Source organism: Balearica regulorum, chromosome 5, assembly GCF_011004875.1.
Source record: "Balearica regulorum gibbericeps isolate bBalReg1 chromosome 5, bBalReg1.pri, whole genome shotgun sequence".
Lineage (NCBI taxonomy): Eukaryota > Metazoa > Chordata > Aves > Gruiformes > Gruidae > Balearica > Balearica regulorum.
Window position 1 is genome coordinate 48906248 of NC_046188.1, and position 21798 is coordinate 48928045.

A 21798-nucleotide genomic window follows, 5' to 3' on the forward strand; every position below is an offset into this window, starting at 1 on the left:
CTAGACCACGTTGCCCAAAGCCCCATCCAACCTGGCCTTGAACCCTTCCAGGGATGGGGCATCCACAACCACCCTGGGCAATCATTGTCCATAAATGGTAAATACCAGACCCTCAAGATACAGTAAATAACATGAGCAAGATACTACTAAACAAACCTCAGACCATTAATTCTTTAAGTTTGTTTTTCACTTACACTCACAAACCAACTTCTACCACATCAAAACAAAAACAAAAAGCAGATTCTTTTAGATCCATGCTTTGACTGTTTCTGCATTTAATCTTGTTTCAGAAATACTACTCCAAACACAGCAATGCTCTAGGTACAGGTGCAAATCTGAAAGGCTAGATGATTTCAGGGCATCTCAGGTACTTTTCAGTATATTTCATGAATATTTAATTTAATAAAATTCATATAACTTTAGTGTATGAATATACTAAATACCACTTCAGAAGGTCAAACACCACCAAAAAAATAGTTCATCTAATATAGTAAAGAGGAATGCCAACTAAACTTTGCTGTAATAATGTAAAATACAGTATGCAGTAATTTCAAGGTAGTTCATTGCTTTTTAACTAATCTTGTATGCCAGCTATCTTTGAGATTAATAAATGTCATTCCTGTTTTACAGATTTGGAAAATGAGACTGTGAGCATGGTGTATCCCAGGTGTGAAAAACCTTGGTATCAGATACAGTCGGAGCACGTCAGCAGCCATCAGTGAAATATCCTAATAGAGAAGATCAGAACAACAGCATGTATCTGATCAAGGTAATATCCATCTCCTGAAAAACGGGTCTACTGTGACTAAAGTCACTTGGTGAAACTGTGGGCCTGCTGGTATTAATGATGATTTACTGGTGACTTCAGTGAGGCCAGGAATTCACCCAATAAAACTCTACTAATACAAATTATACTATATACTGAAGTAACCATAGAAATCTAAAATGCTCATGAAGCAACAAGCTACTCAGCAGAGCTTGAATGTACTTTGTATAGTGAGATAACCACAAGGCACAGTAAATCCTGCTTTAGAAGTACAAGTACAGGTTTGCATTTTAGAGTATACAGACTGCGATAAAAATATGTTTAAAAAATTCCAGCTACCTTTCCTATATCTTCATATAGTAAATTAGAATGGTGTACCACCATCTGCTCCTAAGCATTACTACAATATAAATGTTAAATAATAATATTTTTTAAAGTTTGTGAGATCAAAGTTTGCATCTTTAGTCAGTATTTTATACAAAAATAACTGAACTTTATCCCAAAACAATTACCCAAGTGTCTCACTGACGAATATTTACTTATAAAAGCCAAAGGACCATCAATAAAATAATCAACCCTGTTAAAAAGTAAATAGCAAAACAGTTTTAAAAATGCAGACAGAACAAATAGCCATGCTCCCTTTTTCAGCAACTGTCAAAACTCTCCAGAATCATATTCATTCCAAAATACTACTTGCTTACTTTGGCTTTCTCACTTATAAACAACACTCTAAGACCAAAATAAACTGAAGACCCTTCTTTGCAATTTGTTTCTGCTTTCATCTCACGTACATAACAACTGGTAAACGCACCACTGCATTGCCTCTTGGAAACTCCCAACAGACACAGTGCTTATTAAACTCCACTCAGCACCTTTAACAGGGAGTGTAAAAATGATTGTTTCAGACTTCCCTGTACCTCTACAGGCCTGGAAAAGAAGCTGCCTCCTTGCAGGAAGGCACCAGCACAAACCTAACACCAAATGCACTTTACATTTAGAGTTCCGCTGAATCATTGTTTTCCAAGACCTCCTGTGGCAAGGAGTCACCTAAATTATCCTCTGGATCAATGGTGAAGCCCTGGCTTTTTAATGTTTTATGAGCATTCATGAACTTCTGGAGGTACTTAGAGGTATATAGCCAGTGATGCTTCAAGACATCCTCCATCTCATAGCATTTGGACTGCCTGGCATTCATTTTTCGGAACCTCCTAAACAGTTTGTTTCCAGACTCATTTCCTTCACTTGCCCAGGCCCCAATGGACCCGTCTCTTTCAATGATTTCAGGAACATGAGCAAGGGTTTTGTGGAAATAATTTGTAATCTTCCCTTCATATCTGTACTTGAACTTTGTAGAGAGGAGCTCAGCAAAACGCTGTGAATTGTAGCTATACTGGCACAGCAATTCTGGACACTCCTTGGCAGGGCATGAAGATCGCCACACTGGTTTCATCTTCAGATAAAGGTCCATTAGTTCTTTTAGGGCTTCATGCCTTTCCTCACACTTTATTAATTCGCATACTGCCTCTACTGTCTCTTTGGACATGAGCTTTCTAGCAAAATTTCCACTCATCCTCATCATAGGCTTCAAGTTCATCTTCTTCCTGAGATGTTTGTCAAGAGTCAACTGCCACCTCTTCCTCTCCTCTTTAGACGCATCAGGGTTCTTGTAAACTTCACCGATCTCCATCTGGAAAATCCTGTAGAATTCTGTTGCGTTGCCAATGTCACAGTGCAATGCATCTATGGAGGGAACAGTCTCGATAAAAGGTTTGGCTGAAACACCCTTCACTCTGTCACGGAGCTCGTCAACAGATTCGTGATATGGGTTGGACCTCCATATTTCATATCGCTCCAGATTTTCAGCATGACTCCTGGTTATGGAGTGGAAGACCAAATTCTGTGATGCCTCCAGGCGGGTTGCGTCACACAGGGTACAAATGTAAGTGGAACCTGAGGCCTCCAGCCCTTCCACTTCCCGCACAAGTTTCTCATCATATCCTGTGCCCCTAAAGATGAATTTGAATGTTCTCAGGATGCCTCCCATTTCAAGTAGCAGTTCACTGTTTTTCATAGCCTCTCTTTCTGCTATGAGGGGGCTCAGGATTGCTGTCAGAGTTTCATGATCTGATTCATCAGCCAGCATAAGGCACAACGGCTTGCAACACAACTCTGAATTGGGCTTTACTTCTTCAAAGATCCTCTTGCTTTCATTCCCATGTGCTATAGAAATGTTCATGACTGTGAAAGAAAAGCGAACAGCCTTCTCTGGAACAGCAGGCCCACTTCCATGCTTCTCACTGACATCTCCCATTCCATCACAGGACTCTTTTATTACCACAGTGAAGGGACCACTCAAATAGTCATCCAGGTTTTTTGCTTTCATGCCTTCCAAGACTTCCTCTTCCATGTCCTTTAAGGCACAAACCAAGGCTGCATCATATCGAAATCTCTTTGCAATTGTGTCTACTGGATAGTCATCAATTGAAAGTGGCAATCCTGATAGTCCATCTATAATTCCCACCTCTGTGTTCGTGGATACATTTTTCAAGGGAGGTTTCCACTCAAATGGATGATAACCTGGTAGGAGGGCTTTCTCAGCAGTGCGAAGAGCATGCAAAGGCTGGAAGATCTGCCTCCCAGTGACAGCTTTTACCGTTCTATACATTTTATGATATTGGCTACAGCTGAGAAACGTGTTGACTCGGATTGCCAGGCAGACAGCAGGGTGAAGTCCAGATCCCCTCCCTTGCATTATAGCCTCCAATTCATCTGCTTGTCTGTGTTCATTTTTTGCTCTTAAAGCTAGCAGGAACAAAGTCATGCATACAGCCTTTATATCGCCTCCTTCTTCTTTCTCAGCAAAAGCTTTGACTTGACGTTTCAGTTCTCTCAGACGATGTTTCTGAGCTCTCCTGGTCAAAGACAGGAGGTGCTGCCTCGGTCGGCCACCTTTGTTTATGTGGCTGTAGAGCTCTCTTCCTTTCATCTCCTTGTGGCTGGAGAGATGGTGGCCATATTTTGCATGCAAGATCTCTTCATCACATTCCTTTACAGGGCATCTTATACCTAGGCTATCAAGGATGTTCAGGAAAGATTTCACTGGTGTTACAAGATCAGTAGGGAAGCAAGGATACCAGCAGGAGGGGCAATAGCTGCCCATAACCTTAATACATTTAAGGATGCAAGTTCTGCAAAACAAGTGTCTACATGTTGTTTCCACTGGATCTGCCAGAATATGCTCACAGATCTGGCAAGAGATGGATTTAATGAAATCTACTGGGTAATCAACTGCAAGCAGCTTGGTGCTGAGATGTATATTCTTGCAATTGACAATCTCTTTCATTAAATTTTTGTTGTTTATCTGTGCTTGGTTCTTTACACCTCTGTTTATTCGAGCATGTTCTGCAATGGTCTTCACACGTTTGCCATGTTGCACACTGGGTGGGTGGCTTTTTCTCTTGACTCCCCGACTGATAGTGTGGCACACATCACAGTTTGGGGAGTGGGGTTGCCACTCCATCGTACTGTTCCTAGGAAAATATACTTCACAGGGAGTATTACTGAATTTTCTATGGATAATACTCCAGCAGTTGTGACAAAATCGAGTGGGATGGATAGTATCAACATCCCCTCGCACATCAATCTTAAAAACCTTAGTGATAAGATCTGGCCAAGACGTTGCTTTTTTCTCTTTCTTTCTCAGAAGGCATAGAGTCTCATCATCCACTGGCCCATGCACAGGATGAGTTCTCTTGTAACAATCAGTTTTAAATGAAACTCCACAGATGCGGCAAAGTTGTTTCAGATTGTTCTGATGAGCTTTATTGTCTTGTATTTTCATGTCATTGGCATCTTTCTCAAGTGCCTGCCTATTACCCATTAAGTCCATCTTTTCTCCTCTTGGCACTGCTTCATCTTTATGCAGTATGATTTCTTTGTTTGAAGAAGCAACCTCTTCTGTCTGATCTTTGTTTATGTGCTGGCTGTCATCAGAAGTTTTTTCAAATGATCTCACTTTAAACAGCTTGAATTTCCATTCAGAAAATTTTGTATATGGATGCTGAAGTTCTTCAGGCAGATCCATTTGTGATGCTACTGACATCTATAATCCGGCAGAAACAAAATCACCTGAGAAAGAGAAAGAAGCTGTAAATTAGCTTATCTTCCAAAATTAATAATAATGCTATGTTTTTTAATAGAACAGTTCTAATCACTGTAACTGAGAAATGCTTTAAAATTGAGTTACTCATCCAAGACACCTACTGAATTGAGAGGCCCAGACATTGGCCAGAGAGGCTGTCCACTCAGTATCTCAGATAAGTACCCAAAAGTGTTTTGAATTTGATACTGAGGCATCCACATGTCTTCTAATAGAACACCAATGCACCTTACATAAAGCCATTAGTCATCCAGTATGAATATCCAAATCTGCCCCTTCCTTCTTATACCTGACTGAGCTTACCATAAGTAAAGCTACTATAGACAACAGAATTGCATCCTGAAAGTTTGGAGACTTTTTAATAGGAAACTGAACTCAATTCTGAAAGATAGAATTTTGTCTGCCTCATACTGTATTATCTAAGTCAGCAAGACCACTGCTCTCACACTTGTTAGTCCTTGATCTGATCTGAAGTGTCTAATACATGCCGTTCTACATGGGCGGAGCACCACATACTACTCGATCCCAGTGTAGACTTTATTCAGGCCCCAGTTTTGTAAGGTACCTTAGTGTGTGCTTAATGAATGTGAGTAGCTCCATTAAAGCAGGAGGAGTGTATCCTCTGTTGATGCAAAGCGCTATAGTTCCCTGGACTATAAAGGAGATATGTCAGTTTATACTGGCTGCAGATTTGCTCTAGAGAGAATATTTATACATTGTAAGTTAGTCATCTGTTTAAGTACCCTGCTGAGAACTCTCTCTGTAAGGATTACTGGTACTGGAAATCTGAAAACGTCTGTTCAAATTTGACCCGAATTTTAGCTTTCATAGAGATGCAGCCAAAAGTAATATCATTGTGGTTGCCATGGAAATATGGTATTGTATAAAAATAAATACAAGACTTTCACCTCAAACACTGAAACTTTTTGCTACTGCATCAGACTTAGAAAACAAAATTGTGAAGAAACAACAACAAAAGTGACTAACCAATTTTTCATTACCTGGCTATGAGAGGTGCACAAAGCAAACAAACAGTATAGAGAAGATTCAGTTATGTTTTCTGATTTATTTGGGTTTTACTGCTCTGGTTGGTGTGAGTAAAAAAAATGAGGAAAACTATACATTACAACTATATACTAGAACTAGGATTGAGTTGGGTACGGCTGTGGTTTCTTTAACTGATTATATCGCCACTTAGCAATTCACACAACTTGCTAGAAATCTCAGTTCAGTGTCTATTCAGAAGGAGTCCTTCATAAGAAATAAATCCAAGTCATGGTCTAAAGTGATGATGCCCAGGGTGTTTCTGAGATTATTTCATTTATAACCTTTCAATAAAGCATCATTTCAGTACAGTATTTGAGTCCAGAAAGGACTGCATGCTTTGATTAAGTTCCAGATCCAGAATGACATATCAGTCTGCTCAGCAATTTCCTTAAGAGCTGTGTTTAACTTCAAAATCATTCATTAGGCCTTGGCAACTAAAATTTAGGTTTGTTTTCTTCCCAGCTTCTCTTCATTTTGTCCCACTGAGAACCAGCTGCCCATACCACTGTCCCCATCTACCTGCACTGCTCCGTCCAACTGCCTGTACTGCTAAATATCTCTGTCTGCACTGCAGTCCCCTGCTGTCCATCACCCATCCAGCCTGGCAACATGCTTGCTTGTATTCTGCTCTTCATAGATCTGTGATATGCAGCTGTGCCCAGATGTATGCAGAGCATTACTACTGTCTTGCTTTCTTGGCTGCATCCTGTGGCAGACAGAGCAATAACCCGTTTGCCTCTGATTAGTCCTGTGTTCCTATTACCTGCAGAGTAATTGAATAGCTACTTGCCCTATACTGTGCACAGGTCCTTTTCTTCTACATAACACCCTATGCAATTTTGTGTAATTTCACCATCTCCAGCAGCACCTTCAGAATCTCTTAAACCATGAGCAATGCCTCCTCAGGGAAGTATGTAAGTAATTGTAAAGAAACAGCCAGCACTGAGTACATTTAGAGCAAAATATTTAATACTTTCTCTACTCTTCTAACCCTTTGACTAAGTGCCACCGTAGTGCCACCCTCATCTCCAAACCTATGACCTAACTCTTGCTATTAATCACCAACTCCAGACATGGAATTGGACAGGGTTTACACTTGCTAAAGAAAAGTTGAAGCATTCTTTTTTTTTTTTTCTCTTTCATTGAACATGCCCTGGCAGAAATGAATGACAAAGAAGCCCTCTCTGGTCACCCGACCTTTGCCTTCTGTAGCAGATAATTGTTGCCAACAGACTACTCATCAAAAGCTTCAAATTGCCTAGCTCCCACACAGTAGAGATTTCAGCAGCTCTCTTGGGAGAGCTAGAAATACTCCAAGTGCTACGAATATTTGATGATACTCATGCTAAATTTGCCTGTGTTCTGTTATTATAGTTGGGGGTCACAATGAACAACCTTTCTTCTCCCTGCCTACCGCACTCAGATTCTTACAGAGTGAACCCCAGGCATGAACACTCAGCCGTGGTTATTTAATCGACTCTGACAGCTGTGTTCAGTATCACCTCTTTTTATCTTGAAAAGGAAAAAGAAATCCCTTTTCTTCCCAGATCACAATATTTCATACAGTTCTGAAGACAAGCAAGATTGCAATACTTCTACTCATATCAAGGAAGACCTTGCCTTATGGATAGTCTCACTGAAATGAAAAGAACGACCTCTGAGGTGAGGAAGCACATATAGAATAAAATCATTTATCTGCACATTAAATCAGGAAAAGGAACCAACACTTGGATGTCCTACAAGCATCTAGGATGCTGTCATTAGTACTGGCAGCCTACCTTTAGCTCACTGTCAGTTTGTAGAGCTGCTGCTATGTGTGTCCAGTTTGTTCCAAATGTCAAGCTTGCTTGCCCTCGCTCCTGCGTGCTCTCGCTCTTTCAGTGTTCCCTCTGCTTTTTAAAGACACTGCAGTGCTGTTTATCTCACTTATCCCTGTCCCTCTGAGCTCCCAGTGCCACCCTGGTGCTAACCACAGGTTACTTCAACTAAACACAATACAGAACTCTCAAATCCAGGTGGCACCTGGCAATTTATGAGGCTTAACCACAAAATTCATATAAACAAGGTCTTCTTGTGCAAGACTCCTGGGCTCTGAGATAAGTATGCAGACTCTCTCTGAGGAGCACCTGCACTGTTTTTTAACACAAAGTTTTGCATTTGGCTTTCTTCTTTATAGCTTCAGAGCTAGTTTCTTCGCTGTTAACTCTCAGAGAGGAGAACCTGGTGTCTGGTCGCACCAATGTCTCACATCAAAGCTATTTCATTGAAGGCCAGTGGCCCACTTCCTCTGATCAACAGCAGCCAAGTTTCTGGGGTTCACAACGAGGATCACAAAATGTCCTTTCTTCTGATACCAGTACTTAATTTTCAACGATATTACCTTTTTGGTGATGTACATCTGGGGTCTTGAAGGCCCTGGGCAGGAAGGACAAGTCAACAATATAAAAGCTAGATATACATATGGAGTAACTGGTAGATACTACAGCAGGTATAGGCCACACCATAAACAGTGGGCAGTAGAGTTTCTTTTCTGGAAAAGCCCAGTTGAACTCCCATGCTTAGTTTCCACAGAGCAACTGTCTCAAAAACTGACTCAAAGTGGAAAGAAATCAAATTCTGTCGCACAACAGCACCCTGAAAGTTTTCAGTCTCCACACATAACATTGCGCAAAAATTCTAGCGATCCATCAAGTCCTTCCAAATGTTCACACTCCAGAAGCAGGAATTTGCAATAGCAGCATAACTACATAAACACCTGCCTAAGCATTTCCCTTTCTCGGAAGACTTTGTGATCCTACAGGACTCAAATCCATTTCCAACTTGTACACTCTTCCCTGACAAGGTGGCTATGTGGGAGGTCACTGTGCTTTCACTGCAGCTCAGGATCTCCCGGTTAATGCAGCTCCTACCTGACAGCATCTTACACAACATTGATGGCAGCCAGAGGGAAAATCAGCAAAAGTTGTAATATTTGGCATTTGCTATAGCTAAAATAGGTGAGAGGATTCCTTCTCTATTATCCACTCTGATCTTACAATGCTTCCAATTCTTAGAATCACAGAATCATTTGGGTTAGAAAAGACCCTTAAGATCAAGTCCAACCATAAACTGGTCAGGATAAGGTGGAACAGAAATCATAGAGGTTATTCCAGGCCAGGGCAGTGTGGGATAAGGATGTCATGGCCAAGGCATTTATAGACCTCTGAGAACATCAGACTGCTAGGTCCTGAGCTCATCTCTTCTGCTGTCCCTGTTTTGCTTGGACTTCCTAACAACCTGCCTATTTTTACTATTCACTCCCTAGCATTTGGAGAGACTTTTTCAAAAACATATCAGATCAGGCTGCAAGACTGGATTATCAATCAAAATCACTCTCGGCAGCCACATACTAGTTTCCTCCCTTATCTTGAACGGGCAGACACAGCTCCTTGACAATATGCATTGTTAGTATTTAGGCACTTGGGACTCTTTTAGAAGTAGTTTAGTGAATCTCTCCCTCTGGGGTGCTTATTCAAAACTTCACCCAAGTAGCTGGCTACCTGCCCCATTTCCCTGGGAGCCTGAGTTCCCATGCAAACAGCGCTGTACAGGCAGAAGCTTGGTTATCAAAGGAGCCACATGAGCATATGTAAGCCTAGTCAAGTGCTTTACTTCCAAAGTACCCAGGAAATCACCTTGAAAAAATATTGTCTTGCAGGCATACTGCAGGCAACTAAAGGTTTTAATTGAATTGCTACAGCTTTGGATGTGTTTTATGTCTGTATGAGCCTAATTGCTCAACAGTTTGAGCTGCACAGAGCCAGTGCTGGAAAATGTTTTCACTGTGCAGCTGGCACCACCAAGTGGAGAAAAGCATTTTTGCATAGGTTTCTGTTACAGTATGGGCATTAATACGACTATGGGCCTAAGCTTTCCATAAACCATACAGATTTGGACACTACTGTGAATAAAGGCGTTTCATTTACACTTGGAATAAAAACTCCAGATAAGTTCCTTGAATTCTCAGTTAAAATAGGCTGGACATCAGTGCTCTGGGTACTTTACAGATTACTAAAATTAGTATTTTTCAGCCATAGAAAACCCTCCATCTAAGGATATCTGTTTTACAAAGCTATGTAATGATAAATTTCCTCATTTTACAGCTAATGAAAGTAACATGCAGTTTTTTCACTTGGCAGGAGAAAAAGGATAGCTCCGAAATTCAACCAGGTGTTCAGAAAAGTGTACACAAAGTTTTTATTTTTCAATTTATTCTTAACATTACTATTTCTTTATTGTGGTACTTTGGAGCCCTATCTGATGACCCAGCTATCTCTCTCCTCCAGCTCTTAGCTTCCTGGTAGGTCCTAACAGCAAATGTAAGTATGTTTTGAACAAAAGCAGTGCTTGGAGTGGTGCGTTAGGGTCTGGCACATCCAGAAGGAGCACCCTGCCTGTGGCTGGGAGCTCAGCACTCAGAGGGAGACAGGCAGTTTAGCGATTGGCACCAGGCCCTGGTTTCCAGCTCCCAGGGAGAGTGGCATGCGGCCAGAGATGCTGGAAATCACTGCAAAACTGTGGCCCCACGACTCCCCCCAGTTTGTATCACCCCAAACGCTGGTTATAGAAGTGTTTGTTGGATTTAAATACGTGTTAGCCAGAGATCCTTGCCAGGAAAACTCACTGATGCAAACACCCAAATTCCCCTTGTTCATTTTTAAGGAAATGAAGCCGTCTTTGCATTCGCACTGTCCCGGTTTTTCACTTCCTTAAAATTGCCCGTTGTTGCAAGCCACCGGGAAAGGTTAACTTCAGGGCTTGCCCTTAGGGAGGTAGGGCACCTTGTTTTAGTTCCTGCAGGAGTCCCCTCGGGTCACTGCAGGTTGAGACAGAAAATGATTTCTATTAAGAATTTGTTTTACATTGAGAAGTGACGGTTTTTTGCGATTTCCCAAGCCATTCACAAAACTCCCCCTCAACCAGCTTTCAATTGCCTCATTTTTAATCGCGCTCACAACGGAGCTGAGTGAATCCTGATGGTTACTCGTACAAGCATCAGCAGCGCGGAGCGAGGACTGGCACGGCTGTAAAATCCACCGCTGACACAAAAACTGGTGACGGTTTTATTCATCTTTTATGACAGGGATGACAGCTTCACTCGGGTTTGCGCAGCCCCGCCGAGGCTGCCCGCCCCGGGGCAGAGGGACGGACGCCGGCTCCCGCCCGAGGCAGGACCTTCCCGGCCCCGCACAGCGCAGACGCCCGCCGCGCCCGGGCCCACCGCCGCGCCCTGATCCTACCGCCCTTCCTCCTCCGTGACGGCAGGGGGCGCTGCAGCGGACGTGGCGCCTCGGTGCGCCCCGCTTGGTCTGGACGACCGCCGCCCCGGTGCCTCCCGGTGCCTTCCGCCGAGGAGAAGGCGGAAGTGGTGCCCGGCGGGGAGTGGCCGGTGGGGCCGCGGGTCGGCGGTGAGTACGGGCGGGTGGGCCGCGAGGGGCGGCTAGGGAGGGGCGCTGCCGGGCGGTGGGGTCTGTCCGCGGCGCGGGTCGCGGCGGGCCTGGCTCGACGAACTCTGGCAAGCGACGGGCCGACCGCGACTCCGCCGCGTTCGGCACGGCGCGGCGCTCGGTGCGGAGCGTTTTCCCTCCCGGGCCGGGGTTGCTGGCTCGGGAGCGGAGCGCGGTCCTCGCTGCCGGGCGGAGTCACCCTCCTGCCGAGCCCAGGCCGACCGTGGCGCGTAGCGCTACGGCCTGTTCCCCGAGAGGGGAAGGCGTCTCGGCCCGCGCCTGTTACCGGTCCGGGGACTTGCCGGTGAGGGGGCCTCCGTTAGAGGAGGGCGGCTACTCGGGCTGAGGCACGGCAGCCTGTGCTGCTCGGAAATGGAAACTGTGCCGCGGTCTGCCCGGCGAGCTCGGCAGCTGTAAGCCCAGCCGTGCCTGTCAGCGGCAGGGGCCCAGAGCTATGCTGGCTTACACTGGAGGTGGGAACGTGGCTGGAATGACTTTCTCTGGCCTCTTAGCTGTCTGGGGTGTGCCATCAGACAGGTGTGGGAGCTTTAGCAACGGGTAGCTTCCGAGTTGTAGTCCGAATTGTTACTTCCTGTGCAGCCTCGAGTATATCATCTTAAAAGCGGGCCCTGTTTTTCCAACTGTGAAACGGAAATAAATTCTTTGGGAACATGTTAAAGGTCTATAAGGATAATTTTAAGAGAGGTTATTGTTTCTAAAACAGCTCTAATTTTTAGTAGAGACTGGCAGTACTTAATATTTATGGTAAATTTATTAGCACAGGTACTATGTTATGACTTTAGTATTACTTTTCATCAATTTCATCCGGTTTAGGTAGGTCACACTGAGCCTTTTCATACTTAAATGGAAATCTCAGCCATAAGTGGGAGGAAAATGTTCTAATTATATCCCTTATGCCCAGTGGTTAAAGCTAGCCAAAAGTATTTCTCTGTGTTTGCCTCTGAAAGTTCTGCATGCTGCAGAGCTACTGTGAGCTATGTGGATTTTGTTGTGTTTTAGATAGCATTGACAGAATAAGAAAGCATTGATTTGAAGCTTTTAGTGGGGGAGAGGTAGGAAAAGGAACAAGGGGGAGACAAAGTTCCTGAGACTGCACTAACAGCTCGTTTAACATCTCCAGTGCGTTTTGCCCTATGTTCATCAACTGTGTTAACTTGCAAGCAAACTGCTTTGTCTTTCCATAGCATGAAAGGGCCATAAAACTAGTCCCACTAGTATCAGAAGGGGTCACAGAAGTATGCTGCTAAAAGCACTTGGATTATTTTTATGGCAGGTACCATTTTGGGCATAATTCGTCTGCATGTTCCACGTTACCTTCAGCTTTTCCCAGCAGCAAAGATTTGTAGAGTTCTGTCAGGCTCTGTTGAATGAGAAGTTGTCAAGACAAAAATGGCTTTTTAAGTTTTGTAGTATTGCATCACTGCAATACTGCTTTCCATTTAAAAAATACGTTACTATATTTAAAAAGACAATGCATACAATAGATACTTATGCTGATAGAAATTCAGAATGAAAAAATGCGAGGTGAACGTGCTTTTTTTCCCCTTGTTGAACTTCCGTGAGTTTAATATGTCAAGCAGAGTAACTTTTGTATCTCAGTAGCACAGATTAGCTAAACAAATATAAAAAAGTTTTAGATCCAGGCTGTGAAAACTAATGATAAAAGATTCTGGGTATAAAACATATAAAAAAGAAAATAGAAGTAAACATAAGGTAGAATGAAAAGGAGAAATGTTTTAGTTGTTTCAGAATGTGTGCTTAATTCACTGTTTCTTTTCCCAGGGCTTCAAATTGTTTTACTAATGCCAGATACAAACTTAATGCTTGTTGACATAGATGGTAATTAAATCTAGCCTGGAGACTGTGCTTTGCAGAACTGACATTTGTTCATAGCCATACTTCTCCCTGTCTCTTTTTGAAGTACTTCCTGTCCTGATGTTTACTTTGTCCCCATTATGGCAGCATCTTAAATTTTCTGCAGATGTACTGAGGGATATAGAAAGGCACAATGCATATCTCGAAGTGTTCTCAGTGTGCAAAGGGAGAACAGAGGCTAAAGAGAGCAGTCTCTGCCACAGTAAAGAATTAAATAGTATTGTTCTTCTCACTAACAACGCTTTCCTTGTATTTGTTAATCTGAACAATTCTCAGTAAAATGTATCTAGAAGTTAATAAATTGAAGAAAGGTTTAGGGGATTTTGGTTTGGGTTGGTTTTTTGATTATGGAAAAACCCATGGAATATTTTGGTGTTAAATACAGTGTAGTGCACTTCCACTGCTTACTAAAATTAAATTTGTTCTGACATAATTAAGTAGGATAAAATATGAATATAAGTGGGAATATGCCTCCATCTAGTCTCCTAAGTAACACTTAAGCATAAAAATACACATGTGATTAAAGCCCGACAGCATTCTCTCCAAGCAAAGAGAAATCACCTGGAAAGCTTCAGAAACCCCCAAAGACTGCTCTGCTCCAGCAGCAGGAGCTCTTGATAGTGTCTAATGAGCTTTTAATATTGTTGTTCAATTGTATTTGCCTCAAAAGAGAATTCTTATTTTAAGTCTTTAGGTTCACATGTTAAAATGATAAGTATTGTCATTATCCAAAAGACTTGGAAGTCTTAACTGTTACTGCTATTAGGAGGAAAAAAAAAAACAACAAAATGTTGATATTTCAAGAATATGCTTGCAGGCTTTTACAAGGAACCAGAATTTGTTTTTTGCAGCTACAAGTTCTGCTTGAATCTTCTATTACTTTAGCTTGTCTAGTCGTTTGATAGCTTTGAAATGAAAGTGGTTTATAGGTATTAATTAAAAGGAACTTGCATCATTTTGTATTTTCTGCCTGGATGAGGCCACAGTGATGATAGTTACAAACCTCATAATGCAAACACACGGTGCTTATCAGTTGTCAGTAGATCATTGATTAATATGCTTGGGATAAGTGTTGCAAGTATTGCTTCATAAGCAAATTATCCAAAGTCACTCCACTGGTTTGTCAGTCTCATGACCCAGAAGTCTATATGTATAAAACTGTTCTCAGTGAGGAAGAAGAAAAAAGTTTGGCCAGTTACTCTGTCTGTGTGAGGCTGAAAGCATTTCCCCTGCTGGCTGTGTGCTGGCCAGGTTACAAGCAGATTAATTATGTTTGTGCACTTCAAGTAAGAAAAGGGATTATTGAATAGTCTTCTGTATTGATTTCCTTATTTATATGGCTACTCAGTGTGAATTTCTAGGAAAGGGCATGTGGAAATTAATTGCATTCAATACTTACTGATTAATATTCACAATTTTCTATTTCATGGTAACTGATACACTCTCTGTACAGTGTTCCTTCACCTTTGCCAAATGTTCAAAGGTATCGTTTCATATTTCAGTGTAAATAAGATGCAATGCCTACTTTTATTTCCTCCCTATTACTCTAATTATAGTGTGATTTTCCAGGCAGTCTGAAGTTATCTTCTGGTACCAGTGATATTTTTTGATTTAGAGAAGTTTCTGAATTAATCCTGTGGCTCTTTGGAACGTGAACATCAGTAGAAGTCCTACCTAAACTCCATTATACTATGGGACTTCACAAATCAGAGTACTGAGTGGTGTTGTGTGCATTAATTTAAAATATGAGTGGGTTTTAATTCAGTTTTGAAATTGTTTTTGTCAGTCAAAAGGTACATTATTCTTGCAGGAGTTTGCTCTTCTTGGTCTGACTGTGCTATCTCAGATCAACCTAATCACTTTGTAATGCAATAGTGTAAATAGCAACATAGCACAGGTTACTTACTGAAGAATGGTTTCATTATGGTTTAATCTTAAAGTTGGAAAAGTAGTATGGGGACTCTCTATAATCTTAACTGTGTCTTTTCTGGGGTATAAAGATTTGATCCTTAGGGCATTCCAAATTTTTGCAGCACAAATAATGATCAAACAAATTCTGTCCATTACCATTTGGCCTGGAAAGCACCTTTCTTTCTGTTGTCAAACAATACATCTGTTGCCTCGGTGAGAGAAATCAACCTTTGCTGGACCAAGGACTTTGGGTACCTCATGTGTGGAAGCCAAAATCCATTATCTATCTCCTTAGTAAGTCTGATAGGACTTCCTAGCTCTAGAAAAGGGTGTTTCAGATGCGTTACCAAACATAGTTTTTTAAGGCTTTCTCTGCCTGAGAAACTTCACACTAGCAAAACCAAGAATTACCATGTAATGACCCAGTTTAATTTCAGTTGTTCCTCGATCTGAAGACTGGATGTTGTCCAAACAAAAAAGGTCATAGAGCAGGCTACCAAAGTGTTTAATGTATTAAACTACCAATTTAAAAAAAAAATTTCTAAAGGCTGTGGCGTAAACAAGGCATTATAAATTAATATTTGGATATTGTTGTACTTTGACTCAGTTTTGTTCGGCACAGAGGAAGAATAACAACTATTATCAATAGGAAGAAAAACTGATGTGTTTTTTGGGGGATGTTTGTTAGGTTTTACTTCACTGGTAATCTATTTCATAATCAAAAAGAAAGAGTAGCAATTTGATGTGAATTTTGCAATATATACTGGTTTGGGCTTTAAAATCCATCCTTTTCTAGCATGAATTTTTTTTTAAATTCCCCCGGTGAGGAGCATGCAAAACTGCTACAGTAGGCTCACAAATTGTCTGCTCCACCTTCATCGGGGAAAGACCTGTCATCAACATTCAAAGTATGCTCTTCTCTAATTGGTTTTGCTCTAGCACTGCTCTGTTCAAGAAGATTGAATCTATGTTCCTACTCTTCAAAGGTAAAATAACTGCAACAAGAAATGGAACTAATTCCTACTATATTAGTTACAACTTGTGTAGGAATTGTTTTAAATTATGGTGGAGTAATCAGGCCTCGGTTAATGGTCTGAGTAACAGCAGTGTGGATCTTGATTTGGAAAATTGTGCCTTGTCTCACACCTATAAATATGCATGGAGGAGGGGGGATTTTCCTCACAGATAAGATGAAATGCATAAGTGTAGTAGGAGGAATCCTATTTTATATAAAACATGAACAAAATTAAAAATCTGGCTTTTAATCATCTTAAGCTCTCTCTTTGTTCCTGAATTTCCTTATTTAAAAAGAGGAGCCAATGATACTTGCACTTCTTTTTTTTTATGAACCCCTTGGTCATATGCAGACGAAAAGCTCCAGGTGGGAGCGGAGTATTTCACTGAATAAGGGTATTTTTGTGTGAGACTGGGACATCGACTGGTTGCAGTGACTCATTCATTAAAATGACTCTGGTATAGGATTTTTGTTTCTGTAAACTGAATGTACATACCTGCTATGTCTGTAGAAACAATTTAAACAGGTAAAGAGAACAACACTTGCACAGCACTTAAATCTACAGTGTTGAACTGTGAAGATTATACTGACTCAGATCCTGTTTTCTTCCTTATAAGAACAATATTTCAAGTAGTATGTTTGTTGTTTTTCCCTAGGAACAGCCCAAGGGAAGAGTTGCACACTTCTTTGCAATTAACGTGACAGCTGAGTTTGGGTAAAGCTGTTATATTTTCCTCTTTTGAACTTCCTGAATTCCTTTGTGACATTGCTAAAGGGATATACGTTCCTCTTCCTTTTCTTAGTCTCACTAAATATACCCTTGTGGCTTACAATATTGTGAATTTTTCAGTCCTAGGCTGGCCTGTGGATTCTGATATCCTGCATACCAACATTCCCAGTCCACTGGCCCAACTTAGTTCCTTTGATTTTTCGTGAAATATGGCTTGTGGACTAATCATCCTTTGCAGCGGCTGTTAAATAAGAGTTATGTTAGTTTAACAATGGAAATAGCTTGTGTTTTTTCTCCAGAGAAAAGACACCTATCAACGGCAGTCTAAAAAAAAAATCTTTCTGTCACAGAGCATCTTTCTAAGCATTGATTCTTCTTATATTCTAAATCATTGGGGGAACTGCTCAGTTCCATGGGGTTGAACTGATCATCCTTGGGCTATGCCTGAAGCAACTGCTGAGAATTTACTTGGTGTTTAGTTTGTATTGCTGTCGTGTTTAGGAGCCTTGATTTTAAAGCCTGGTGTGGTAGATAATGTATAGGGATAATACATGGGGGCAGATGCAGTTCCAGAGAGCTCTGCCATAGAGTTATTTCTGCGTAAAGTGAGTGTTGCTGACAAGTTCAGTACAACTCTAAATTGTCGAACTGTGCTTTGAGACGCTCTTGTACCTTAACAGTATTTTGGAAATGTTAAGAACGCTACTCTTCAGATACTTCTCGTACCTCTGTGTACCTCAACAAAATGGAAAGTCACATATTTACACAACAGAATAAAAGTTCTGGTTTGATTCTAACTGTAACTGACCTAAATATGGTAACTTTGCCTGTTTGGTTTTGCTTTGCACATCTGCCTTTTTTTCTTTTTTCTTTTTTTTTGTCTGGATAACTGGGGAAAAAATAGCTCATACACTGTTTGCATGGGCAGTATTGCTAATTGTTTATCATGTAGGTTGCTTAAAAGCATTTCTGTAATGCTGCATGTGTTCAAAATATATTTGCAGTAAATGCTATTTGAGGCTTTGTGTGATTAGTATTTCTGTTGATGTAATCTTCAGGTGTCGTATAATAAGTACCCAAATAAAACTACCTGTATATCCTCCTCCTATCCATGAACATTTCGTATAATAAGTACCCAAATAAAACTACCTGTATATCCTCCTCCTATCCATGAACATTTTGTTAAAATGACTCGTGATGTTCAAATTCCAACAAAGGCAGGAAAAAGCTCAGTTTTGTGAGTTTGTGGTTGAGGTAACCCTCCCTATTCATTCTGCATCCCTTGCTGCCCCCAGAGTCTGCAGTAGTGATGCAGATCAACAGTCCTTACAGTTCACCTCTTGATTAATCCTTAGACTTCGATCCTTAATATATTTTAAATTATGTAGTGGTATTACAGTGAATGCAGTTGGTGAACATTGCAAGAGACCCCTATCTGTACTGCTGTGTAAAAGCTGAACAAATCTGGGCTTAGTGGGCTTGTTTTGCATGCCTGGCTCTGTGACCCTCAGCCTACTCATACTGCCTTGCACCTGGTGATAACCTCTGTGTTTCAAAGAAATGTCATTTATAGAAAACTAACCACAATAGTATTCTAAGAAAATGGTTGTAACCATTAAATAGAGGGAGAAGAAATTTTCTTGGACTTAATTTATGTTTGTTGTTTAGACTTTTCTTTAAAGTTCTTTCATTCACTGTAGAAACATTGGCAGTCTACTTGAGGATACCAGCATTTTTTTAATTCTATACCTATGAGTTCAACCTGCTTTGTGAGCAGTACTTCAAAAGTAGGCTTTACTATGCCATTCACTGCCCTTCAGGGAAATGTGACTTTTCTCTTCTGTTCTTACAGTCATGTCCCTTGTCCTTCCTGCCAGCTAGACTGGGAGAGGGAAAGGAGAGCAAGAACTCTGTTTGAGTACTATTAGTTTATAGATCACTTTTGAGCTGTGGAAGTATTAGCCTTATCTTGTGTGTAGCTTCTTACTCAATTTAAAGTCCTATTGGCAGTTTTAAAATGTTATCAGCAGTGCTGTATATTTGAATTTCATTTGCAGCACATCATCTGCTTGGTTTGGGTACTTGGACTCTCATTTTATTTGTGGACATGCACCTAAACTGATTTGAAACCTATACTGTGAATCACTGTATACAGAAAATGTTAAATAATGTTTATTCACTGCTAGGAAAATATGGAATTGAGCTATTGTCATTCAATAAAACTTGATTTTGTACAGCATTTTTCATGCAAATTATATTTGAATGCTTTAGAAGTAAATAATACTGAAGGGGTAAAGAGGCATTTTCAGTAAACATAGCAAGCAGAAAGAGTATTCCTCTTTTTACAGAAATTAGGTAGTCAGATGAAACAGATTACAGAAAGGTGTTTGTGTTTGAACTGGGCTCACAGGATGCAGTGCTCTTTCCTATGTATCGCACGAGAAGTTAAAAAATAACAGATAACAAAATAAAAGATAACAAACTGGGACAAAACAAAACCAGTGATTTTGAGTAGAACCAAATCGGCACCACTGTTCCAGTGTTTCGGGTCAGAAATAAAATATTCTTGACTGGAAAGGAAGCTCTTGGAATATTTTAAATTAACACATCTTTTTGTCGTCTTGCAGAGCATTTCTGTGTAGCACTTGATTAGCTACTATGAGCTTGCTATATAGCGATAACAGTTGTGGAGCCCGAGACGGGGAAAGCGGCTGCTGTGCAGCCATGGCCAGTGCCTGCAGCGTTGGAGCGAAAGAAGATAGCGTAAGCGTCAGCAGTGGGACTGGAAACCCTGCAAGTTCTTTCACAGAGGAGACACAAGGCTATGATGTGGAGTTTGATCCGCCCTTGGAAAGTAAATATGAATGTCCAATCTGTTTGATGGCTCTTCGGGAAGCAGTGCAGACACCATGTGGACACCGTTTCTGCAAAGGCTGCATTGTCAAATCAATAAGGTAAAGAAAAATCTATGGAAGTTGCTTTTAAGAAGAAATTCACTTACCAAATCAGGGCAGTTTACGGACAATGTAAACTGAATATAACTGCTTAATGTGCATTACCAATGAGTGCAAACAGAATTTATTAGAGGTGCTTTATAATAAACACAATGTATGGCCAAAACATCATGGGTTTGGAGATTGCATGAGCTGTAGATATTTTGCCATTTATACAAATTTACCCAGATTATGAATCTTAAAAAAATAGCTTGAGTAAGCATTAAGTAATAATTTTGTAAAAGTAGCCTCCAAATCCTCCAAATAAATTCCATTTTCAGCTCAGGATTATAAAACCTGTCTTTTCCCTATGATTGTTTCTCTTGATAACTACAGGCAACTACAGACAACACGGTTTCTTGGTGCAGATACAGCAATTCATGCTTTCAGTTCTTCACTTGAAATCAGCTGCTGCTTTGTTGAACTGGGAGAGAGAATGTAATGAGGGAATAGTCTTGGACAAAGCATTGAGAGAGGAAACTAGGTGACATATGGGGGAGCAGGAATGAGATATGAAGACAAGAACAGGCTGGGCTCATAAAAATGAATGATGGAAAGAGCAAGGAAGGGCAGAAAGTACACTGGTAGAGTGTACTTCCCTCAAACCTGCAATACAGTCATCAGTGTCCCACACGTGTCAGTGAGTATTGAAACACATTGATAGAAGGCTAGATATAATGCTGTAGGGTTTTTCCTTATCAGCATAAGCCAGATTTTTTCTTATCAATTGCTCATTTAGCACAAATGTCACAGTACTTTGGTAGGAATCTAAATATTTAATTCTGCGTGACCCACATATAGAATTGGTTAATTTCCAACCTTACTTTGCACACCTTTTGTGTAAAGATCATCAAACTGTCTTCAGTGTTACTGTACAACATTGTTTTTCCCAAGCATTTATTTTTAGCTTGAAAAATGGATAGTGCTCTCTGGATTGGTTCCCCATACCATTTATCCATAGTTCTATTCCATTTCATTTTCTCCATGGTCCATCATTTGTAGCTCACTAAATGAATAGTATGCCAGCAAGGATGTTGTCTGAATACAGGGTTTTGTGGGTTTCCCTGTAGGTTCTGTCACTGTTGTATCTGATGCTACTGTATTTCTTCATGACATCCCTTTTAGATCAAGGAGTGAAATGTTGGAGCGGAGTATGAGAAGACAAACTTAATTTTGCATTCCCTACTTACAATAGCAAAAGAACAGGCTATTTTCCTTTCTTGGAAGCATAGAAATGTATTGTGTATGTTTGTAGCGTAGTTCTTGTTAACATTAGGTTCATTAATATTTCTGAGAAAAGGATGCAAATTCATTATCCAGAAAATTCAGAATACCACCAGCGTTCACTCATGAAAAGTGACTAGCCTGTGGATTCTGCAGAGGAAGCTGAGAGATATTCAGTTCTCTGCTAACCATACCAAGAGATCACCCTGGACTCTTAGTCCCTTGCCTTGTTCACTATGTTCCTATTTCTGCAAGAAAAGTACATCAGGCCTTACCCAACTGCATCACTCAATGGTATTCACGTCAGCCAGGTGCATGGAAGAAGGCACTGAACCTGTCAGCTTTGACTGTAATCCAGTTCCCTACACACAAGCACTTGGCTTCACCTTCTGGCCTTTGCTTTGCACATTCCAACCTAAATTCTTTCAAGAGGTTAATGTACATAATTTCATGCATGCTTGTAAGCATTGAATTAGATGTTTGTACTAATAAAGATCATTAAATTTTGGAATTCCTTACTTGCTCTCTCTGAGCTTGCTCTATTTGTTGGCAGTAGCAGTTTTTATATTCT

The 21798-nt window shown here is 40.8% G+C and overlaps 2 protein-coding genes across 3 annotated transcripts in view; one reads left to right on the forward strand and one right to left on the reverse strand.

Moving 5' to 3' along the window:
* The window catches only part of RAG1 (recombination activating 1), a 26215-nt gene continuing 4417 nt past the window's right edge, over positions 1-21798 (reverse strand). The window contains exon 2 of the mRNA XM_075754719.1: positions 1-4894. Within this exon, the coding sequence (XP_075610834.1) occupies positions 1761-4868 (3108 nt within the window). The 5' untranslated portion in view covers positions 4869-4894 and the 3' untranslated portion in view covers positions 1-1760. The remainder of the gene's footprint in view (positions 4895-21798) is intronic.
* TRAF6 (TNF receptor associated factor 6) overlaps positions 11584-21798 on the forward strand; it is a 22225-nt gene continuing 12010 nt past the window's right edge. Inside the window, exons 1-3 of one of the 2 annotated variants that reach the window (XM_075754731.1) lie at positions 11584-16251; positions 16937-16995; positions 19638-19964. In XM_075754731.1, the coding sequence (XP_075610846.1) occupies positions 19669-19964 (296 nt within the window). In that variant the 5' untranslated portion in view covers positions 11584-16251; positions 16937-16995; positions 19638-19668. The remainder of the gene's footprint in view (positions 16252-16936; positions 16996-19637; positions 19965-21798) is intronic. The other variant, XM_075754730.1, reaches the window with a different exon arrangement.